At 44.2% G+C, this 22,692-nt stretch overlaps 1 protein-coding gene across 4 annotated transcripts in view; it reads left to right on the forward strand.

Annotated features, from left to right (window-relative positions):
• Positions 1-277: 277 nt before the first annotated feature.
• Positions 278-22,692, forward strand: part of Mthfd1l (methylenetetrahydrofolate dehydrogenase (NADP+ dependent) 1 like) — a 190,308-nt gene continuing 167,893 nt past the window's right edge. Inside the window, exons 1-7 of one of the 4 annotated variants that reach the window (XM_046427404.2) lie at positions 278-710; positions 8,338-8,422; positions 9,481-9,531; positions 9,634-9,687; positions 13,516-13,640; positions 15,435-15,535; positions 16,609-16,745. In XM_046427404.2, coding sequence (XP_046283360.1) covers positions 487-710; positions 8,338-8,422; positions 9,481-9,531; positions 9,634-9,687; positions 13,516-13,640; positions 15,435-15,535; positions 16,609-16,745 — 777 coding nt within the window. In that variant the 5' untranslated portion in view covers positions 278-486. The remainder of the gene's footprint in view (positions 711-8,337; positions 8,423-9,480; positions 9,532-9,633; positions 9,688-13,515; positions 13,641-15,434; positions 15,536-16,608; positions 16,746-22,692) is intronic. The other 3 variants (XR_009225227.1, XM_058573639.1, XM_046427403.2) reach the window with 3 other exon arrangements.

The following is a 22,692-nucleotide window of genomic DNA, read 5'->3' on the forward strand; positions in this document are numbered from 1 at the left end:
ACCTCAGGACACCTCCAGCGGAATAAATCCAAATCCTCTTATCTAAATTGGATTCATAGCCACTGGTTCTTGGAGGAAGTGAACTGCCATTCGCAGACCGAGGGTGACACCAGCGTTTCAGGCAGAGGGGAGGGTATGCGGCGACAGGGCAGATCTGGGGCCAACCTGATGCCCCACCCTCATCTGACTTGAATCACGAACCACATTTTGAGCAACTGTTGAAGATGCCTGAAAGCTACCCTGACTTCCAGGCAACTCCAACTAGCAGCCTCGCATCTCGCAGGCCCCCGCCTCCCGACGTCACTAGGTGCAGTGCCCCCTAGGGGCCTCTGCTCCTGAGGAGGAAGAGCCCGGTCCTTTCCGCCGCTGGCCCGTTACTGGCCGGCTTGGCTCTCTCTGGCGCCCGCCGAGACACCTTCGGGAGGCACTTGCCGCCGAGTCCCCGTGTGGTAGGAGGACCTGCCTCCCGGCTTTCCCTTCTGCATCATGAGCGTGCGCCTTTCGCTCGTCCTGCGCCAGTCCTGCCGCCTGCCGCGGCCGCCCGGCCCGCCGCGCCACCTCCGGGTGCCCATTCGCGCCAGCGGCGGCGGCGGTGGCGGCGGCGCCTGCTGGGAGGGTCTGCGCGGGCAGCGGCGGCAGCAGGATGGCCAGGCCCGGAGCAGCTGCGGCCCCGGCAACCCGGCGCCCCCAGCGCGGGACTCCATCGTCAAGTGAGTGTCCCGCCTGGCCCGCGCGCAGGTCCCCAGCGGTGGCGGCCCGAGACTCAGGGATCGGGCGGCTGGAGCTCTGGGCTTTCCGCGGGTCCCGGGGACCGCCGTGGGGGTGGTGCCAACAGCGAGTGCTTGGTGCCAACTTGTTGGGGGCGCTGGGAGGTTTGTAGAGGAAGTGCGGGGAGGCGGACCGGCGCGCCGGCTAGGGACAGGGGCGCTCTGGGGCGAGCTGGGGGTCGGGCGGCGGCGGGCATCCTCAGCCGGCGCCGCGCGGCTTGGACCGCCCGCCCTGCACGCCCCGCTCCACGTGCGCGCCGCCCTCCGCTCTGATGCAACCGCGCCGGGCGCGGCTCGAACGGGAAAGGGGCGGCGCGGCCGAGGGCGGGACTCCGGAGGAGGGGCTGCCGCCGGGGATTCGCCGCCGAGCGCGGGGAGGTGGCGGGGCTGCGAAGGCGCGCGGGTCCGGTGCCCGCCCGCGCGATTGCTCCTCGGCTGCCCTGACGCTGAAGCCACCCGGCTCCCGCAGCGCCGCGGCCCCCGCATGTGGGGCCCGAGTCTAGACTGACTGCTTGTCCCCACGAGGCGAGGTGGAGCCTGGCCGGTCAAAAAGAGCCTGAGAGGGCGCGCCGGCGTGTCTGCAGCATCGCTGCGCAGGGAATACGGGGAGTCCCCAGACCCGGAGGCGAACTGTGGGACCCTCCCGCGTCCCCCACACACTGGCACCCCGACACGGGTCCCCATCCCTGGCCCTGAGTGGTGGACCAAGGAGGAAGAGCCCTGCCAGGCCCTCGGTGGATAAGTGGGTTCATCGAGGCCCAGAGCGAGCAATGCGCCCTGGACCCACCTGAAGGTGGCAGAAAAGCCCTTTCCAGCCTTTCCCTGAACTAAGATGAGGATTGGGTCCAGGGTGCCCTTTCTCTGGGCAGGCGGCCCTTCCTACTCCCCTCTCACCCCTTTCTTTTTCCTTCTAGCCCTCATTCTAAAAGTCACTGCCTCCCCCAATCCTTGCCTGTCTGTCTCCCTCCCCTCTCCGGTGATGACTTACCCAGGCTTCTTTATGATGCGATGAGGAGGAGGAGCCATTTATTTAGATTACCTGTCATCTTCTGAATGTTGGATTGAATTTGGGTCATTAGATTTAACCAGTTCCCAACCTAGCCTCTTGGTGCGGTAGGGTCTGAAGACAGCTTGGGAGGCAAACCCATCACCCCTGTTTTATTTTCTAGATAGCACTTATTATTACCTCAAATTTTCTTGTCCCTTTTTTATTGGCTCATTTCTTTTGTTTCACCCACCTGGCATGTAAGTTCCAGCAGGGCAGGGACCCTGTCTCTTCAGTCTCTAACCACACCCAAATCTATGCTAGGCATTGTGGTGGTGGATGAATCAAGACTTGGGACCAACTGAGGGTTTTGTTCGTGTGTGTTCAGTTGTTTAAAGCCATGCTTAAAGATGAGTAGAGTTGTTGGGAGGGATTCTAGACCCCTAGGCCCCCCATACTCAGTTCCTCAGGAAAATGGAGCAAATAACAGTACTCAGCACCAGCGACCATGAAACAGTTAAGTGAGAGAGCACATAGGAAATGCATTGCCCAGGAACTGTTGCATACTAAGCCCTCAACAAATGTTGGCAATTAGTTTTTTCATGTTCTAAAATCAAAGTGCATAATGGGATGGGTAGTAATATTTTAGATTTAATGAACTAAATTTAAAAATATGATGTAGATACTTTTATAACAAAACAAATTTTTCTATCATTTTTAAATGAAATTGAACAATTTATTAATGGACACTGAAAGTTGAATTTCATATAATTTTCCCATGCCATAGACCTTATTTCTATTTTTTTAACCATTTAAAAATGTAATAGTTGGTGGTCTCTCCCTCTGGAGGTGGCCTACATTTTCCCTTGAATGTGTATTCTTTGCTTTACCCCCCAAAGTTTCTTCCTTGTTCTCCCTTGAATATGCCTCTTCTTTCCAATTAAGCCTTTGTCTCAAAACAAATAAATAACAATAATAGTGAGTCTTCATTTGTTGGCTCCTGTTGTAAACCACAGCGAAGTGTTAAGTCATGTGTCTCTGCTTCATTTAATTATGAGTAAGAGTCAAGTGACCTCTTTCCATCTCGACTTTACCACTCATTAGCTGTTGAGTTCTTGGACAAGCTATTGAATCTGTGTCTTCCTCTATAAAAATTGAAACCACAATGTTAGCTTTGCTGTGAAAATATTCCTGAAAAAAATCAACTTAGGGGAAGAAAATTTTTTAACTTATGGTTTCAAAGGTTTTAGTCCATGGTCAACTGGCTCCAATGCAGAACGCAGAACAAAAACATCAGGACAGAGGGTGTCGTCCGAGGAAAGCTACCAGGTCACAGCTGTGGGAAAGCTGAGGTGGGGACAGACAAATGTAGTTGCCGAAGGTTTGCCTCCCAGGACCTGCTTCTGCAATTAGGCCCCGCCTCCTTCAGTTTCTATCACCTTCCAATAGTCAGACAGATTATGAATCCATCAGTGGATTAATACATTGATGACATCAGAGCCCTTATTATCCAATCACATCCTGAAAGTCCCCACCTCTGAACATTTCTACACTGGGGACCAAGTCTTTGGGAGACAGTCCAGATCCAAACCATGGCAGTCACTGACTTCATGAAGTGGTTGTGAGTTTTAAGGTACCCTAGGGACTCTAGGACATACTTCTTCAGTATCTCTAAAACTGATATTTGTCTTCCAGTTGGTTGATACTGTTGGCCAGATGGCAGTCACTTGGCATCTGGCATTACCTACACCTGTAGGAACTAGTCATGGCCATGGGTATTGCTGTACCTGCTGATTGAGTTATGTGCTTGGTTTCCTGAAAGTCTCAGCTCTGAAAAAGGTTCCCCCCAGATTTGGAGGAAAGGGGAAAGGAAGCTGACTAGAACAGTCAAGCTGGAGTAGACATTCAGGAGCCTCAGATGTTGGCTCTTGATTCATGAATATGAGTCAGAACAGTTAAGGGACAAGCTCCCTGAGAGGTATAGTAAGTAAACTGTTCTGGTGGTAGTGTCTCAGTTTACCGGCATGCTAAGGTAATTTTAGGAAATAATAGGGTTTCGGATGATGTCCATTAACATCTGTTGTAATCATGACAGCACCAGATTCAGCACATGCAGAGCCTGTGCTGCAGTCGGGATGCTGAATATCCTTCATGTGTTAAAGGGTTGGCCCAGAGTGTGGTGCTGCTAGGAGGTGGAGGAACTTTGAGGGGTGGGGCCTTAGAGAAGGTCCTTAGGTGTTTGGGAGCATGTTCTTAAAGGGGATTGTGAGACCCTGGTATCCTTTATCTTTTCTTTCTGGCTCACAAAGTAAGTGGTTTTGCTCTGCCACATACTCCCATGATCATGCCTTGCCCTTGCCAGAGCCCCAAGGCAGTGGTGAGCTGCCCAATCTTGAACAAGAGTCTTCATGACTGTGAACCAAAAGAAATCTTTCCTCTCTGTAAGTTACTTAGATATTCTGTTGTAGTAACAGGAAGGTGTCTAAGGTACTGAGGGTGTCTAAGGTACTGAAGACAAAAATGACATGGCCTTTTAAGAAATACCATATCCCCAGTGCTCTTATAACACACATGGTAATTGTATGGGGTGGGGGTGGGGTGTAGAAACAGTGACCTGCAAATAACAAAAATATGTTGGAGTTTTTAAATCAAATTCAGAAAAGGCAGATCCTGAATGTGACATTTCAGAATACCTCAAATAAGTTGGTTTTCTTTTTATGTATATACATAAATGTGAGTGGTTTATGGCAAAACACATTCCATGTGTTAATAAGTCTAAAAATTTTTGTTGGGCCAAAGGTGTACCTCAGTGGTAGAGCACTTGGGTAGTGTGTGAGAGGCCCTGGGTTTAAGCCCCAACTACAAAAAAAAAAAAGAAAAAAAATCTGTCAGTACTTACAGCATAAATACTTTGTGTTAAAAAAGATTGTGCCACAGTTAACTGGCAGAATCTTTTCTTTTTCTTAGTGGTTCATAAAATAGTGGTGTGTCTTTTGTTATCTTAGATTTGGTGGAATGCAGTAAAAAAAAAAAGATCATCCAGTTGGGGCCCTCAGATCAGTCTTCTGCATAACGTTGAAAATAGGCCAGGCTACTCTAAAAGAGATCTTAATTCATTTTGTGCAGCTATGGCAGAATGCCACAACCTAGGTAATTTATAAACAACAGAAATGTCTTGCAGTTCCAGAGGCTTGAAAGTCCAATATCAAGGTGTCTTTTTCTGGCAAAGGCCTTCTGGCTGCATCATAACATGGTCAAAGGCAGAAGGGCACGAGGGATAGGGTGCAAAGTCAACCTTTCAACAGGAACACACTCCCAGAAGTGTCCTCATGTCCAGTTATCTGCCTGCACTGCTGCACTGGGGATTAAGTATCCAACACATGAACTTTGGGGGACACACAGAAACCATAGATGACGATCTCTATGATAACCCCTATGATAGTTGATCCCTGTGATGGCTACTCACTGCTCCAGTTCTGGAAAAAAGACCATCGCTTTGGTGTCACCACCTTATAGCCAGCAAGAGGGGAAAGGGCCAAGGTTGCTGGTTCAGGGTCCTCTTGACTGAGCATTCTTATTGTCAAGAAGGCTCACAAGAGCCCACCCAGCTACAGGTGAGTGACACTGGGAAATGTGCTTCCCAGCTGGTGGCCACTTTCAGCTAACATGGAAGTACTATGAAAGGTAGTTCCCAGCCATTGTTATTGTTACTGTTGTATATTAAACTGCTGTCCACTGCTTTTACCCAGAACTCCTCTGAACACCGGGAGACGTCTTTGGAGGAGTCTGCTTTACAAACCTTTGTTGTATTTGTAGAATAACCTCTTTTGCCTTGGAAAGAATGGAAAAGTTGAAATGTAGAACATTATTAATAAATAGGCTCAGCATGCAGAAATATAAACCTAAATTGACAGTTTTCAATAACCTGACTGACTGCTTCCTCCCCAGCTCTTTGGCAGCATGACCACAGCTAGCTGAGGCAGCTTTGTGTCCTGATAACATGTTTACTGCACGAGAGGCCAGAGGATGAGCTGCTGGAGATAGTAGTGGTGGAAGATACATCTAGGGTAATTGTAACAAATAATAAAGCCAGTGGTGATGGCTTAAGATACTATTAAATTATCTTTAATACTATAATTCTGAGTTTTAGTTACACATGACAGTCGAGCTAGCATCACACACTCCTCCCACTTGTTCCCAGTCAGATGGAGTTAACAGGGCCATGTGTTCTGGAAAATCTCTGATCAGAAACATTTGTGCTACTATTTGTCTTCATTGAACGTGGTGGCTTCTTGCTTGCTGTGCTCATTGCTCATTGCTGTCGGAATAATGAGTAACCCTCAAACAAGTGGCAGGTTGTCTGGGCAAGGACAGTTTGTTTTATTAGCTTTGTTGGCTACAATGTTGAACCCTGTTTATCCACCCATATCTTCTATACTCTCCCAGCTATTTTAAAAGGAAAATCTCTTTTTACCCATGACTTATCTGTGGTAGTGTTCTTTTTGTTTTACTGAGGTGGGCAAGACTTTGGATGTTTCTGAGGAAATGACTATTACTATCAGAATGAGTGTTTTTAGTGCTTAGGTTAGCTTTGTAGCACAGGAAAAAAAAATCCAATTATAAAAAAAGGAATCAGGGAGCTGGGGTGTGGATCTGCATTCCCAGTGACTAGGGAGGCTGAAGCAGGAGGATCACAAGTTTGAGAGCAGTTGCAGCAAGTTATTGAAATCTCAGCAACTTAAGGGAGATCCTGTCCTAAAATAAAAAATAAGGTGGTTGGACATGTGCCCCTGGGTTCCATCCCCAGTATCCCTCCCACCCCCAGAAAAAGTAAGAGAATAGAAAAGAAAAAAAAAGAAAAGGGTTAAGAGCCCCTGGGGAGCACCTGTCTTACAGATAAGGAAGCTGGGCTCCATGGAGACCAAGTGAACTGCCAGCCCTGGTAGAGCTCCAGACCTGGCTGTGTTTCCATGTCAGTGACCCGGAATCCTGGACACCCAGTCAGAGACACATTCCTGGGCCCCACCCAAAATCTTGACTCAGACTCTCTGGGGCGAGTGTAGAAACCTTTATTTTTAGCAAGTTTCCTGGATGGTCCTTTTGCCACTCCCACTCTGGTGGCTTCCCTGGCTGGGCAAAAATGAGAACCAAATCTGGCCTACATGAGCAGCCTTTGCAGGCTGGGAGACAGTGCAGCTTGTGGGCCGTAGCCACCCATCCCAGGACGGATGGGGCGTAGTGCCCACTTATATGGTGATTTACCATCTTTACCATATGGCCTCATTTATTCAACACAATACTTTGCTGGGAATTAGGTTGCTTTATCCCGAGTGTTTAAACCAAAACAAACAAATGGTCACAGGCTGTGTACAGTTGCCTGCCCACCTAGTCTTCCAGTTCTAGCCTGGGTGACAACACAGAGGCTTGTTGGGTTGTGAGTTTGGAAGCATTTCCTTCCTGACCACCCCCTCGTCTACCCACCAGAGGGCTGCAGTGCCCTCTGGTCACATTTCTAACTACCTTGCTGAAAACTGGGAGATAGTTTGCTCTTGGTGACTGACTGCTGAGGGGATCTTGCAGGAATCTCTTCTTGTGTTTTTGAAATCTATCAGGTGCTTGTAAGAACCTGTTGGAGACCAAAAACACCATTTGAAGATGGTCTAGGGGTATACCTTAGTGGTAGAATGCTTGCCTAGCATGTGCGAGTCCCTGGGTTCCAAAAAGATGGTCTTGACATTGAAGTCGGGAACTTACAAAGGTGAACTTTGATCTGTTGTGAATGTGGGGGTGGGGGTCTACTCCTGTTGTTGGTGTGCTAGTGAGAACATTTCTTACGCGTGAAGGTGGCTTCTGAAATCCCTCATCCAGAGAGCAAGCCTGGTTCTTGCCATATTTACCTGGTCTACCTACCCTGGGCTGGCACCTTTTACCTCCAGGGCTGCGAAGCAAAGTGCTGGGTTTGAGAGGCGCTGCCCCTAGTAGGAAGAGGCTCTTCCAGAGAGGCCTTTAGGGTGCTACCAAATGGTTTCTGACATACCCCATATCTGCAACTTACATTTCCCTCCTCTTCCTCTCCCTTCACATGGTTTTTGAAACTCTGGGACACAGAAATCAGCCTGACACCACTTCTTATCCAACAGGCAGCCCCTCCCTGAGCCCCTGTCTCCACCACCCTCTCCCTACCTACATTTTCTTTCCTTCTCCTTGGTCCCCAAACTCATTTCTCTGGTAGAGGAATGGGATTACTTAAAATAGAAACCCCAACTTTTTGGTATAGTTATCTTGGGGAGTGCAAGAGAAAAATTCACCTCTAGAAAATTATCATTACATCTAGCTTGTTTCCTCTGCATATTTTTAAAAATTGGATTGTCACATTTTTACAAGTTAGGATTTCTTGAGGTCCCTGTTGGCACTGTTGTCCTGCTTCTCCCCACCATGCACGGTAACCTGGGTGCTCCTCCTGTTGTCTTCTTATTGTCACCTACAGTAACAAACTTTGTAAGAAGATACCTCGAACTTTGTAAGAAAATATGGCTTTCTCCTCATTAACAAAGAAATGACTGCTATTTTCCTTTCTCAATTTAGAGAAGTCATTCAAAACTCAAAAGAAGTGCTGAATTTATTGCAAGAAAAAAACCCTACCTTTCAGCCGGTTCTGGTTATCATTCAGGTAAGTCTTCGTGCTACTTCAGGATGCCTCTCAATTTAGAAAATGATCAACAGAAGACCAGCTCGCTTCTTGTCTGGGAAGAGCAGGCTCGGTTTGTTGATGCTTGGTGGTTGCCCTGCTGAGTTCTCTGTAAGGTGTGGGTGGCCCCAGAGGTCAGTAATCAGGTGCCCACACCTGCATAGTGGAGGATTTAATGTAGCCCGTGGGTGTTTATAAATGCTTATCAACTGTGATTTGGAGGTGATTGGGAAAAAGGCTCCCCTTTGTTTCTGAGAAAGACAGACGCTAGACAACATGTGGGTGCTTGGTAATCTCTTCACTCAATCTTTTAATGCCTGCTGTAAGCTTGACATGCCAGGAGTCATTACCATGTCAAAAGGGCGTTGCATGTCATGAACATTTTTTGGCGGCAGCCCCTTTAGTGCTGAGCTACCGTTGCACTGTTGCCGTCTTCACTGGCATCCTTGTGTGATGGCAGGTGCAGGGAAGGGAGGAGGTGGCCAAGCCTAGAGGCTGGCACACCCAAGAAGTTGGACTGCCCTGTTGTGTTTGGCATGCCTCCAGTGTGTCTGAAGAGCAGCTTCCAGATCCGTCGGTGTGTGCTTTTCCAGATACAGAGCTGTGCTCTGGGTACTTAGGTTCTTTGGGGTCGGATCCATAGTCCCTCACTAGGAACGGTAGTTAGCAGGAAGCTGGGTTGGGAGCTTAGGTCTCCTGGGCACGTGCCCGCCCTTGGACTTTCCACTCGGAGCACCATTTCAACTCCTGCCTGTGTGTTTTCCTGTAGAGCAGGACATTGGCGACCTGGCAATGCCTTTCTCACATGCCTTAGAATATACAGGGTGTTGATTTTTTTAAAAGTAACATAACTTGGAAGTCTAGGTGTGTTCCTAAATACCAGCTATGAGTCTGTTTTTATTTTTATCCACTTTCCATACTGTCTTTGTGATTAGATAATTTGTAATCACAATAATCAGTCGCTGCATTGTTCTGTGCCTTCTTGAGCTGTTTTCTTCACGTCATTACCTTCTCTTCTCCTCTTGCCTCTCTCTCCTAAGACAGGAGATGACAACTTGATGCAGGAAATCAACCAGAATTTGGCTGAGGAGGTGAGCATTGCTGTTTTTTTGTTTGGTTTTGTCTTGTTTTAATTCATTATAATTCTTACCACTATAAGCTCCTAGTGACAGACAACCTCGTGTTCCTTTCAGGCTGGTCTGAACATCAGTCACATCTGCCTTCCTCCGGACAGCAGTGAGGATGAGGTAATTCCAGCCCGGCCCTTTCCACTCCTCTTTCCTCTCGAGACCTCAGAACATCTCCTGGTTGTGGGGGGAACAGGCTTTCTTGTGATTGAATTTGCAGGGGGAAGGGTTCATTTTTTCCTCTGATGTCAGTGTCTTCCTGTCACCCACTGTGTTTCTCTGATGACTTGAGATGTGGCTTTGTGCTTCTGACTGCTTCCTCAGCCACTGCATCATCGGCTGGTAAAACTGTCAGACTGTGGATGTCTGTCCTTGCTCTGTCCGGATAAGTTCTTTGACCCTGACAAGCCGATCTTCAGGTGTTTTAGTCAGTTTTTTCATCACTATGACCAAAACAGCTTACAGGACAAAAAGTTTACTTGGGGCTCGTGGCTTCAAAGGTCTCAGTCCAGAGATGGCTGACTCCATAGCTCTCGGCGAGGTGAGGCAGCATATTGCAGGGGAGGGGCCCAGCAGAGGTCAGCTGCTCAGCTCACAGTGGAGTCAGGAAGCTAAAAGGGGAAGGGGCCACGGGGAAGGTGCACTCCCGAGCAACCCCCCTCCTCCAGCCGCGCCTCTCTGCTTACGTTACCACCCAGGCCATCCATTCAAACGAGGATGGACTGACTAGGTTACAGCTCTCACAGTCTAATCACTTCACCACTCAATGTTTGTGCATTCACAGGAGATTTGGGGGGACACCACATCAAGTCCATAACCCCTCGGCTAGCGTTCTGGGACTCCTTCAGTGGCATCGTGAGACAGCTGATAAAAAACACCCCGAGTTTCTTCTTGCTGCTATTCCACGTGATCTAGTAGTTTCTGCCAGCAGCCTTCCCCACTGTCACCTCCAGAGGAAGAAGCAGCACCCCATCAGCAGTGGCGAGGGGGCTGGGCTACACACCACAGGCCTTCAGTGGATCTGGGCCTCCTGTGGCTGGCTTTCCTCTATAAGGATCAGGTTGGGATTTATAGGATAGAAAGCCTCAAGTAACAGAGTATTAAATAGCAGAGGAGTTTATCTCCTTGTACATGAGTGAAGTTCAGAAGGCAGCAGAGCCAGGCTGGTAGCACCACAGAGTTGTCCGAGGCTTAGCTCCTTCCTGCTGGACCATGCACTCTGTTATTTGCCTGGTCGATGATGACAGAGTCAACTCTACCAGTCACACTCACATTCTAGCTGCTATCAAATAAAAATAAATCCAGACTTGATAAAGAAGCATTCTTTCAAGGTATGGAAAGAGACTGTTACAATAGGGAAAGTGAGGAAGGGGGACAAAAAGTTCCAAGACACTCAGTGGATACCTGAAACCCCCAAAGATCCCAGACCCTAGAGATACAGCACTTTGTGGCTTCTCCTTGGTGTATCTGAATTGCCTGCTTCACTACCTACCCTTGTGCTTCGGGCCATCATTAAGTAAAATAAAGGTTACGTGAAGACAAGCACTGCGATGCTGTGACTGATTTGATAACCAGACAGCTACTTAGTGACTAAGAGGCAGGTAACATATACAGTGTGGACACTCTAGACGAAGAGAGGACTCACATCCTGGGAAGGAGAAAGGGGCAGTGGGAACAAGTGATCAGCTAATCGTTTATGAGACTAAGGGTGGATGCTGGTAGTCTATTTCTTGCCTATGTCTTATGTGATCTGTGAGTCTTCTTAAGTCCTGTAGGAAGAAGCAGTTCTTGGCAGGACACAGAAATTGGGGGCAGGTTTCCTAACCTTCCCTCTTTTCAGGCCCAGAGAGAGTTCAACATTGTCAGTAGCAAGGGAAAGGGAGCACAGAGACAGGCTCCCTCTCTCCCCTGTAAGAGGATTTCCTGAAGGCCACAATTCTCCCCTTGTCTTGGTTCTGTCCTAGTTGCCTGGCGGGACCACAGGAAGGCTGGGAAAGGTAGTGTTTATACCAGGAGGCCTTAGATCACTTACTACCTCAGCCAGAAATCAGAGGTTAGTTACTAGGGAAGAAGAGAAACCGGATATGGGCAAACAGATTCTGCTGCACATCATTTCAGAGTGTGACGACTATTAAGACACTTGTGCACCAGCGTTCACCAGATGCAGAAAAATTGGCTCGCCAATTAGTCAGGACACCCACCGTCTGCCGTAGAATATGCATTTCTTTAGGTCATCTTGCCACTGTCATCCACAGCCCCTGACTTATTATTTGACAAGGAGTCGTTTATTTTCTGTTTTTCTGGAGTGAAATTCTGATAAAGCAAATTAGTGTGGAGTTATGGAGTATTACATTGAAAATGAATATCCTAATTTACTAAGATATTTTGACTTTTGTGGCCTCTCCCAAATCTGAGATACAGACAACAGAGGTTCCCTCTCTACATTCTGAGCTCTGCTTGGAGGTCACGGCCATCACGCTATCAGCCCTTTACCCCTTAACCTGCTTTGTTTCTCTTCACATTTTGATCCCTTCCAGAGCTTTTAATATTATTATTGGATAGGGGAAGTGTCTTGCCTTCCCATGAGAATATAAAGTTTACAGGGACAGTTTTGTTCACAGCTATTTCCTTTACTTAGAACTAAGGCAGAGTAGGTGTTTCAAACCTTTATGTTGGGCAGGACACAGTGACACACTCCAGTAATTCCAGCAACTTGGGAGGCTGAAGCAGGAGGAACACAAGTTTGAGGCTGACTCCTGCAACTGAGTGAGACCTTGTCTCAAACTAAAACTAGAAGGGGGGAAGCAGAGAAAGACTGAGGATGTAGTTCAGTGATGAAGTGCCCTTGGCTTCAACCCCCAGTACTGAAACAAAAAAGTTTGTTTGTTTGTTTTTTAATTGGGTAAAAAAAATAGTGAGCACCCGGGTACAGTGGTACACACCTATAACTCAGCTACTTGGGAAGCTGAGGATCCCAGATTCGAGGCCATTCAGAGCAACTTAGCAAGACGCCACCTCAAAATTTAAAAAAGAAAAGAGTACAGTTGTAGCTCAGTGGTGGAGTGCTTGCCTAGCAAGCCTGATCCTGGGTTCTATCCCCAGTGGAAGGAAGCAAGCTAGATAGCTGAGTGAATGAAACAATTTTCTTTCTGAATTGGTATCTCAAATATCATTTTCTTCCCCTACTAGGTAATAATGCTACAATAATTTTTGTTAGACAATAGAAAAAATGATTAATCAATACTTTCTCCAAGTGAGATCCATATGCATGAGCTAGAATCTTCTTACTCATGAGCAAATGATTTGGTTATGTAAAATGAATCAGGATCTTATCTTCTGGCATAAGAAAAGTGGTAAACAGAGAAAGAAAAAAAATGTTGCTTCTTTGGCGAGGCATCTAGTTATTCACCATCTAGTTCATGTCAGCTTCCCAAACTATTTTCATAAGTTATAAATTATTTTAGTGTTCCCTATAAAAAGGAACTATGTGTGCTGAGAATTTCTCTCTCAAAAGCCATTGGGAAAGCTTCCTGTGTGCCATTTAGATCCAGAGAGCCTGGGGCGGGTGGGGGGGGGGGGCTTGAGATCCATGCCTCCCAGCCTCCCTGAAAGCCTGTGGTGTGTTGGGGATAAAATACACCTGTTGACAGGGATCGTCTTCTGTCCATCTAGACCTTAGTAACTGTCAAGCTCTGCTTTTGTTTGCTCTTTTCTGGCAGAGTAGTGAAAAGAACTATGAGGTCACTAAAAAATTCAGCCAAGCTTTTTCTGAGCTTTTATAAACGTGACGAAAAGAGGCAATAGACTTCTTCATTGCGATGTACACCAAAAGTCTTCGAAAAGGAGTAAAAAGAAATGATAACAGATGCATTAGGAACCCATTTTTCAATATAAAGCTGCTTTTGTTGGGTCTTATTTCCACACAAGTATTTTTTTTTTCCTCTTTAGATTATAGATGAAATCTTGAAGATTAATGAAGACAACAGAGTACATGGCCTTGCCCTTCAGATCTCTGAGGACTTATTTAGCAACAAAATCCTCAATGCCTTAAAACCAGAGAAAGATGTAGATGGGTAAGAAAATATGAAAGATAATAATCAATATTTATTGCAACATTCTTTTTTCTACTGAGATTTCTTTCCGCCTAAATTCTCTTTGTTGTTGTTGTTGTTTTGGGGTTTTCATTATTGTTTTTTTGTGCAACTGTCAGTGATTGGAAGATTAAAAAAAATCATTTTCAATATTTCAAGGGTTTGAGAACTTATAAAATTCTGTGTAGAAAAGTTCTGTATCTGGGACAATACACCGGTCCTTTTGTAGTGCTTAGGAGTCATTTTGGAAATAATCTTATACCTTCCTATTGTCTGAACAAGTTCCTGTCTTACAGAGTCTGGCCACCCTGCTCTTCTAATACTTTTTCCAAGGTAATTCTACCAGACCAGAGGAGAAACCTAAGACCTGATTCCCCAGCAGTACCATATTCTGCCTCAGCCCCAGACCAGTTGAGAAAAACAAAACAGATACTTTTATTAATGGTACGAGATTTTATTTGAAATTGGAGACAGGCCTAGGAGCAGGAATCCATGCTCTGTCTGATGCTGGTCTCTTGCTTCACATCATGGTGTGATGTAAGTTACATGGAGACAGTCTGGGCTACAATGGAGAATCAGCACATTTCCTGGGGATTAAAACCCCCATTGTTTTACCTGGCAATATAGGAAAGAATTTTGTACTATGGCCAAAAGAAACAGTGTCTTTAGGGTTACACGGTTGTAAGCAAATTTATAAAGCTAAACTCCAGATCTGGCATCTCCTTCCAGGGCTGGAGAGGCTGCTCCCTCCCTGAGACACCCAGGCTTCCTCCCTTCCGTCCTTTCATTATGCCTGGGAGTAAAACTAGGGACTGCTGAGGACGGCGGGTATAGGTCAGTGGTAGAGCACCAGCTGAGGATGCCCAAGGCCCTGGGTTCAATCCCCAGCACCACCAGAAAAAAACATATCTATTGTCATGAAAATTTTGTAATCGTATAATAGACTCACCCCAAAGGGAGAAGAAGCTCTAATCAATGAGAAAATTTATAGAACCTGACAGTCTGAGGGAACAGTAGTTTCAAATGTATCCTACAAGGAATATTATAAAAAGAATTATGAAAACATATTGTCTTCATTTTGTTAGTAATCTGGATTGAGCCCATCATTTTAGGCTTCTTGGTTTTTGGATGTTTGTCCAACATTTTTTCTTTTTTCTTTCTTTCTTTTTTTTTTGTGGTACTGGAGATATTGAACCCAGGGGTGCTCCACCACTTATTTTGAGGTGGGGTCTTGCTAAATTGCTGAGGCTAGCCTCCAACTTGTGATACTCCTGCCTCAGCCTCCCACATCACTGGAAGTCACTGGGATTACAGGCATACACCACTATGCCTGGCATTCTTCCTAGATTTGAACAAGGAAAGGCACAGAAGCCATCGAAAGCATGTGATCACTCATTTTTTTTCCCCTTGATTTGCCAAGGAGATGACTACTGAGTCACGTGGGGGGTCAGATCTGTGAATCCCAAGTTTACTGGTCTGAGGTTGGAAAGTAGACAGCATAGTAACAGAGCACCCTTCCCTGTGGTTGTGAGGGGAAGCCCTGTGCTGTCCTGTGCTGTCCTTGGTGTGTGCACAGAACCAGAATACCCACGGAGGGGCAGGGGGAGGAGTTTGGGGGGCTGCTTTAAGAAGATATTGGCCTTCGCTTCCTGCCTCCCCTTTAACTCTCATTTAATATATTCTTTCATCAAACCTGGCCATAGGGTTATGTGAATTACTGTCAAGTGGTTTGAGACTAGGGTTTTCACATAACACCTCCCTTCTTCTCCAATTCAGAGTGACTGATATCAACCTGGGGAAGCTGGTACGTGGGGATGCCCATGAATGTTTCGTCTCACCTGTTGCCAGAGCTGTGATTGAACTTCTTGGAAAATCAGGTATGATGCTCCTTTGAGAATGCCAATTTCTATTTATTGCTGTTATTTTTAAAATAAGGATTTTTTAAATATTATATTATTTTTAAAATAAGGATTTGTTTCTGAAAGATTCTAATTGAAGCACAGAGTGATATTTAATGTTGACTTTATTTTTCTCTTTCGGGAGATACAAATGAATAACTGAAAACTTTTTCTAGTATGATTGATTATATGAGAATATGAAAGTGAAAATGGCAGAAATGAATGTTAGTCTGTTATAAACATTTTCCATTTCTCTCATGAAATGGTTGAAATAACCACAGAGAAATTTCAGGTTTCAATTTCTCAAATCTGTTATCTAAGTCTAGATAAGACTCATTTGAGACGGAAATGAAGAAGCTGTTGATGTAGTGTAGAACCCAGAAATCTAGACTGGGACTTATTAATGAGCAATATGTTTTTCAGTAATCATGACTTCATTTCCATCATTGTCCTTTTGACCTACAAGTCAAAAGGAAAAGTTCATGTCACCAAAATGGAAATAAATACATTAATACTGAGATCTTATTATTTAGGGGCTTTCTAGCTGAAGACATAAAAGTTCCACTAACTAAATTTTTCACTTCTCCAATTTGAATAGAAAAGAGGTAGATGCCCCTTCCCTACCCGAACATAAAGAAAACAAAAATCTACAAATACACAGCAGTTGTGTTCAAAGATTGACTTTCAGACTATACCCTTTGGACAATAACCGTTGGGCTCAGAACTGTGAGTTAATTCATACAAATGGTGTTTTTACATTATCTGAGTTATCAAGATGGATGATTCCAAGCCTCTTTACCAGATAATTCTGAAAGTATGGCTAGTAAAACATAGTAACGCGTTGTAGAAACAACGTCAGCAGTGAGAGTGGAACTGAGAGGATGTAACCTGAGAATTTCTGTTAATTACAATGTGCCACTCCTGGTTCATAGTCTCTGTGAGTTGGTGCTGAAGAGCCAAGTTTTAAAAGAATGTTTTTCCTTAAATTATGTCTATCTGGGAGCAAAGATCTGGGCTTCTCTTATAATGTTTAATTTTTATTTGGTTGTTAGGTGTCAGCTTAGATGGAAAGAAGGTCTTGGTGATAGGGGCTCATGGATCTTTGGAAGCTGCACTTCAATGCCTGTTCCAGAGAAAAGGGTCCATGACAATGATCTCCCAGTGGAAGACACCCCAGCTTCAAAGCAAGGTAAATTCCATGTGGGAAACATGCAGCCTCGAGCGTTTATACTAGGAAGAAGGAAGGACTAGAAGTGGACAAACAGCACTTAACTTCAGGAGTTAGAGAAAGAGCAACTTGGAGTCTTTAAAAGCAGATATTAGTGCGATAGAAAACATATGTGACAGATTATCAACAAAGCCAAAAGTTGGTTCTTGGAAAAGAGTGCCATACCGCAGGCCAAAATAAGATAAAGAGAGGGCACCAATAATATAACCACAGAAATAGAAATTGCTTTTTAAAAAGGAGACTATGAACACTGTTACTCTTGTGAATTTGAAAATGTGTATGAAATGAAGACTTTCCATGTAACTTACCAAGTGGACTTAGGTAAAATTGAATAGCATATTTCCATTGAAGACATTAAATCAGTCTTCTTGCTAAGCAAGCAAACAAAAAAAGACAGCAGGTGGTTTTACAAATCAAAGGACAGATTGTTCTAATCTCATCTTTTCTCCAGTGAGTGGAAAAAGAAGGAACATGTCCTAACTCATTTTATGAGTATCAAAAGCACATAAGGACAACATGCTAAGGAAAATTAACAGGTTGATTTTATCTGTGAATAGAGATGAAATAGTCATGAGAAAATCTTATAAAATCATATACCACTGAATTTGGTTTATTTTAGGTTTGCCAGGGTGATTTAACATTGAAAATCAAATTTAAAACTGTTCTTACCATAGTATGTATAGAAAACTCATTTGATAAAAAATCTAATATTCATTATGAGTTTTTCTTTAAAACCCACTCGAACTAAAGGAGTTTCTTAACCTCACTTAATAATGAAAATATTAGACACATTTAAAATTAGGAAAGACAAGAGGGCCTGTTGGCATTGTACTGGAATTTCTAGATAATACAGTAATACAAAGAAAGAGAAGGAAAAGAAATTAATGAAAATTGTATGTAAATTTTTTAAAGTAATTATTTAATTGTAGTGAAAGTTACTAAGAAAACAAAGCAGAGATACTATGTTCACAGGTAAGACTATGTTGTCTCCAAATTAATCTATACATTTTAATCAAAATCCTGGCATGATATTTTTTGTAGAATTTGACAAATTGATTCAAAAGTTTTCATGGAAGCATAGAAGACAAAATAAGACTGTTTTGCAAAAATAGTAAGTAGGAGACCTATCCATGCGTGTACAAGTTGAACATCCCTAATTCAAAAGTCTAAATGTTCCAGAATCTGAAACTTTTTGTACTGATGTGATACTCAAAAAGTTTCAAGAGTTTAGATTTTGGATTCTCAGATTAGGGATGCTCAACCAACTCATCTATGCAGATAATTTCAAATCTAAAATCTCCAAAATTTAAAATACTTCTAATCATTTCAGATAAGGGTTCCTCAACTTAGTATGAATTAATATATTCATTGTAATTAGATAGACTATTAGAGGAAAAGACACTTGTAAACAGATTCATGCATCTTTGGAAACTTAAGAGCAGGTGTTCCTGGTCAATAGGGAAAGGACTGACAATTAAAAAATGATGCTTTTTAAACTAGTTACATATGTGGATAAAACAGAAGTACCAGCCTGACACTCTGAACAACAACAACAAAAAATCACTTCTAGATTAAAGATCTAAATGTGGGAAGCAAAACTGTAAGTCTTCTAGGAAAAAAATATAGGAGTATGCTTTTAAGATGCTGAGATAGAAAGGACAGCTTAAGAGACCCAAAATGTCTACCCTGTAAACTCGTGTGGCTAAATTCCAGTAAAATTTTATTTACTACTGACTTGGGACAGTAATCCCAGCTACTATGGAGGCTGAGGCAGGAGGATGGCAAGTTCTGGATCAGCCTGGTTGGAGATGTGGCTTAATGGTTGAGTGTTTGCCTAACCAGTGTGATGCTCTGGGTTTAATCTCTAGTACTGAAAAATAAAAAGCTTTATTTACAAAAACAAACAGCTTCTTTGCCAATTCCTGCTCCTTAATGTATATACTTAAAAAGTGAAATTGCTTAGTTAAGAAGTACTAAACACTCATCAGAAACAGAACCCCGAAAGCACAACACTTAAATAAAAGGTATATAAATTAGACTGCATTCAGACACACACAAAAAAAGTCACTTTTCTGAAAAGAAGTCATGTAAAAAAGTGAAAAGACAGGTTTAGGCTAGAAGATATTTACAGCGAACATTTAGCTGGTAATTAGAATCTTGGACTCCTCTAAGTCAGAAAGAAAAAGACAGTCCATAGAAAAGTGGGCAAATAACAGGCCATTCATAGGTGAGGATCATGGTGATTAAAAGACACATGAAAAGTTCCCTGGCTTCCTGTTTAAGTTCACTAGTCATATTGGGAAACAGGTGACAGTCTGACATTTGTGGAGCTGTAGGGAATCACGTATCGCTGTAAGGGATTTAAATTGAAATAAGCACCTTGAAAAGCTATTTAATAGAGTTGAAGGACACCCTTCAACCCTGAAATTTCACTGTGAAAATGTGTCATAGACAAGCTCTGGGAATACGTACAAGAAGACGATATATTTAAAAATGCTCAGGGGAGGGGGCTGTAGTTCGGTGGTGGAGCCTTGCCTAGCATCCTCAGGGCCCTGGGTTCCATCCCCAGCTCCACACAGACAAAAAAAAAAAAAGAAAAAAAAGTAGGAAAGAAAAGAATGGTTAAAGCAGCATGTTTATCATCCATTAACATGAATGGTGACCCAGTGCCCACGAGGGTGAATGGATAAATCAGTGCAGTTGTAGGTTGAGTATATAGATAGTCATGCTTGAAGCAGAATGATGTGCACACAGTGAAAATTAATAACCTAGGGCTATAAATATCAATAGAAGAATCTTTAAAAATAGCATTCAGTGAAGGGGAAGAAAAAGCCAATTACAGAAGGGCATATTGCCTACCACACCATTTATAGAAGTCTAAATCTATGCTACAGGAACATATGAAGTAAAACTATGAAGAAATGCCTGGGAACTATGAAATCAGAAAAATGTGGGCAGCGTGTTAATGGAAGGGAAAGGAGGGAGACCCAGGGACCTTCATGTCCTTTCTTTTTTAATACTAAAATTATTTTTTATTCCCTTTGTTATTCTTCATCAAAACTCCAAATCAGAGAACCAGAAAGAGGAGTGGATTGACAACCTTGAAGTGGGGATGGCTTATCACCCTGCATGTGACCTTGAGCGTGGGGGTGGGGGGAGGAGCATCCATCCTGGCAGACAGGAGGTGGGGGAGACCCTGTCCTTCCCTCCCTCCTTCAAGGACTCAGTTTCTCCTCCTTTTTCTTCTCTGGATTTCCATCTTAGTCTCTCTTCCTATCTTGTTCTCTTGGGTACCAGACGTGGCTTGACCGTTTACCCACAGGGGGACCTTCAGTAAGACCTTCCACTGTGCATGAAGCTGGTCACGCTGGCTCCCTTGTGAGGTTGCTGGCCAAGGGGGCAGCCTCTGCACAGCGCTTAGACTAGACTGCCTGGCCTGCACTTAGGGCTTAGCAGGTATTAACCGTCCATCTTTGAATTAGTTGTGTTCTTGCCCTCTTCCCACTTTCTTAAATTTCATTTTAATATTTAATGTGTTGTATTTCTTATTTATACTTGCTGAAGAAAAAATGCTAAGCCTCTTTGACTTTTTCAAGGTGTTGGTTTGAGTGAACTTTAATGAAATAATAACTTGTAAAGAAGAAACTAAACATTGCTACTCATGAATGTCTGGAGTATGAAAGGGGGGTGCGTGAGATAGTGAACTGGCAACACTTAAATTAATGGTGTTTTTCAGCATACTGTGACTTAACCAAAGTGAACTCCTAGATCACAACAGGTTTTTTTTGTTTTGTTTTAAGAGTTGATTACCAGCAATTGAAAAAAAAAATTATTTTAGAAATCCAGGGGCAAATAAGGAACTAATATGTGAGACCCTCTCTCAAAAAAGAGAAAAATTAAAAATAAAGAGCTGGGGATGTGGCTCAGTAGTAAAGTGCCACTGGTTTAAATCCCCAGTACCTAAATAAATAAATAAATTCGAGTCATTTGTCATTTTTAGCATTTTTTGAGTTACTTTCTAACATTATTAAAGTTGGATACCTTAAAAGAGAAAGTTGGCTCTTTAGCTTAATGGACTTTTTCAGAGTCAGGAGATGTGTGGAGCATGTGCATTTTATCTTTTCCCTGACCAGTGTCTAGGTGTGTTACATTACTCTTTTATTTTCACGTCTGAAATATTTCCTTAAGTGTTTCATTTCAGAAAAGGATAGTGCAGCTCGTGCATTTTAAGCAAAGCAAAGTTAAATAAAATGAGCACATGTAACGTGATACATTACAGGAGTCCCTGCTTAGCTGCAGTTTCACTCCCAGTGTTCTCAGTTATCTGGGTTCAACTGAGGTCCGACAATATTAGATGGAAAATTCCGAAATAAGCAATTCATGTTTCAAATCGTGTGCTGTTCCGAGGAGTGCAACGAAGTCGTGCACCTCCTCCCTTCACGCTGTCCTGGACGCGTCACCCCGTCGTCTGGCACATCCACCCTGAATGCGCTGCCCACCCACTTGTCGCTCAGTAGCCGTCTTGGTTATCAGACCCAGTGTGGGGGCATCGCAGTGCTTGTGTTCAGCTGGCCTTCGTTTTACCCAATAACGGCTCTGAAGCGTGGGAGCAGTGGTGCTGGCAATCAGAGAAGCTGTGGAGGAAGCTGAGAACTGCCTCCTTTAAGTGAAAAGGTGAAAGTTTATCAAGGGATGTATTTGTATGAAAAAGCAGTATATATAGGGCTCATCTAAGGTTTCCGTCATCCACCTGGGGGTCTTGGAATGTGTCCCCCTTGGATAAGGGGAGACTGCTGTCTGTAGAACAAGATCTAAAAATACATGTTCCTCGTGTAGGGATGAGAGAAGAAGTCAGGAGTGAGTTGCAGCTCTGCCAGGGACAGCGGGTGTCTGCGGCTGAGAGTTGGACTGTTTGCATAGCAGGTGGATCTAATTGATGCAATGCTTACTTGTTTTAGGACAGCTCAGGAATGTGGTCTTGCAAATTACCAAAGCTGTGTGCATTTTTAGTGGTGGCCACATGGTGGCAGCCTACTCAAGAAAATAAAAGAGTGCTATTTTTGTGAGTAGGTTGGTGCTGAGCGTGGAACACAGGACCTTGCATTTGTTGGGTAAGTGTTCTACTGCTGAGCTACATCCTCGCCCCTATTTTGCTCTTGAGGGCCCCAAATTTTCTATTTGGAAGCTTAGTGGAAGAGGAAAATAAACCTTGCCTGCACTGAACAGCTGTGGTAGAAAGAGAAAATGCCTTCTCTGGCAGTTTTCACAGCTGTCACAGATCCCTTTGCTCGTTGTATCTGTATTTTTGAAAAACAAAGACATTTTTCAAAGTACTTTTTTATTATGGAAGTAAATCACCTTGACTCTGTACTTTGGGGTGAATCCCATCATAACTTTGAGAAGGATCAAGTGGCATGCTTTTCTCAAGAGAAACTGGAAATGGGGAACTGTTTCCTGTTTCCACATTTACAAGAAGTTCTCTTTAAGACTTGGCGTCCATTTCCTCACCAAGTCCCTAGTGCTGTGACGGCACTGTCGTGGATCTCAGAGGCTGCCAGCTTTCACGTTATTGCCTTCTCTGTGTAGCCAAGAACAAGGAAAGAAAGCACCAGGGCTCCCCACACTTGTCCTTGAAGTGTTTTGGCCTTTACCCGGCCCGTACACATCTGCATCAGGCTGCCCCACCTCCTCCACACACGACCGCCTGGTCCATCTGCTTCCCACACTGGCAAAGGGCACCTAAGATCATGGTCCATTTGGCTTCTCCCTCGCAGCAGTGATGAAAGAGCTGGGGAAAGAAGAGGACAAAGGAACCGCGGCCACTATGTGGGAGGACATGATCTTTGAAAACTTGCCTCCCATGCTGACAGGCACGTGACCTGCACAGCGGGTATGTTCTGAGAAATGC

Source organism: Marmota monax, unplaced genomic scaffold (genome assembly GCF_021218885.2).
Source record: "Marmota monax isolate L192 unplaced genomic scaffold, Marmota_monax_Labrador192_F-V1.1 WCK01_AAM20220418_F8-fsc00114, whole genome shotgun sequence".
Classification (NCBI taxonomy): Eukaryota; Metazoa; Chordata; class Mammalia; order Rodentia; family Sciuridae; genus Marmota; species Marmota monax.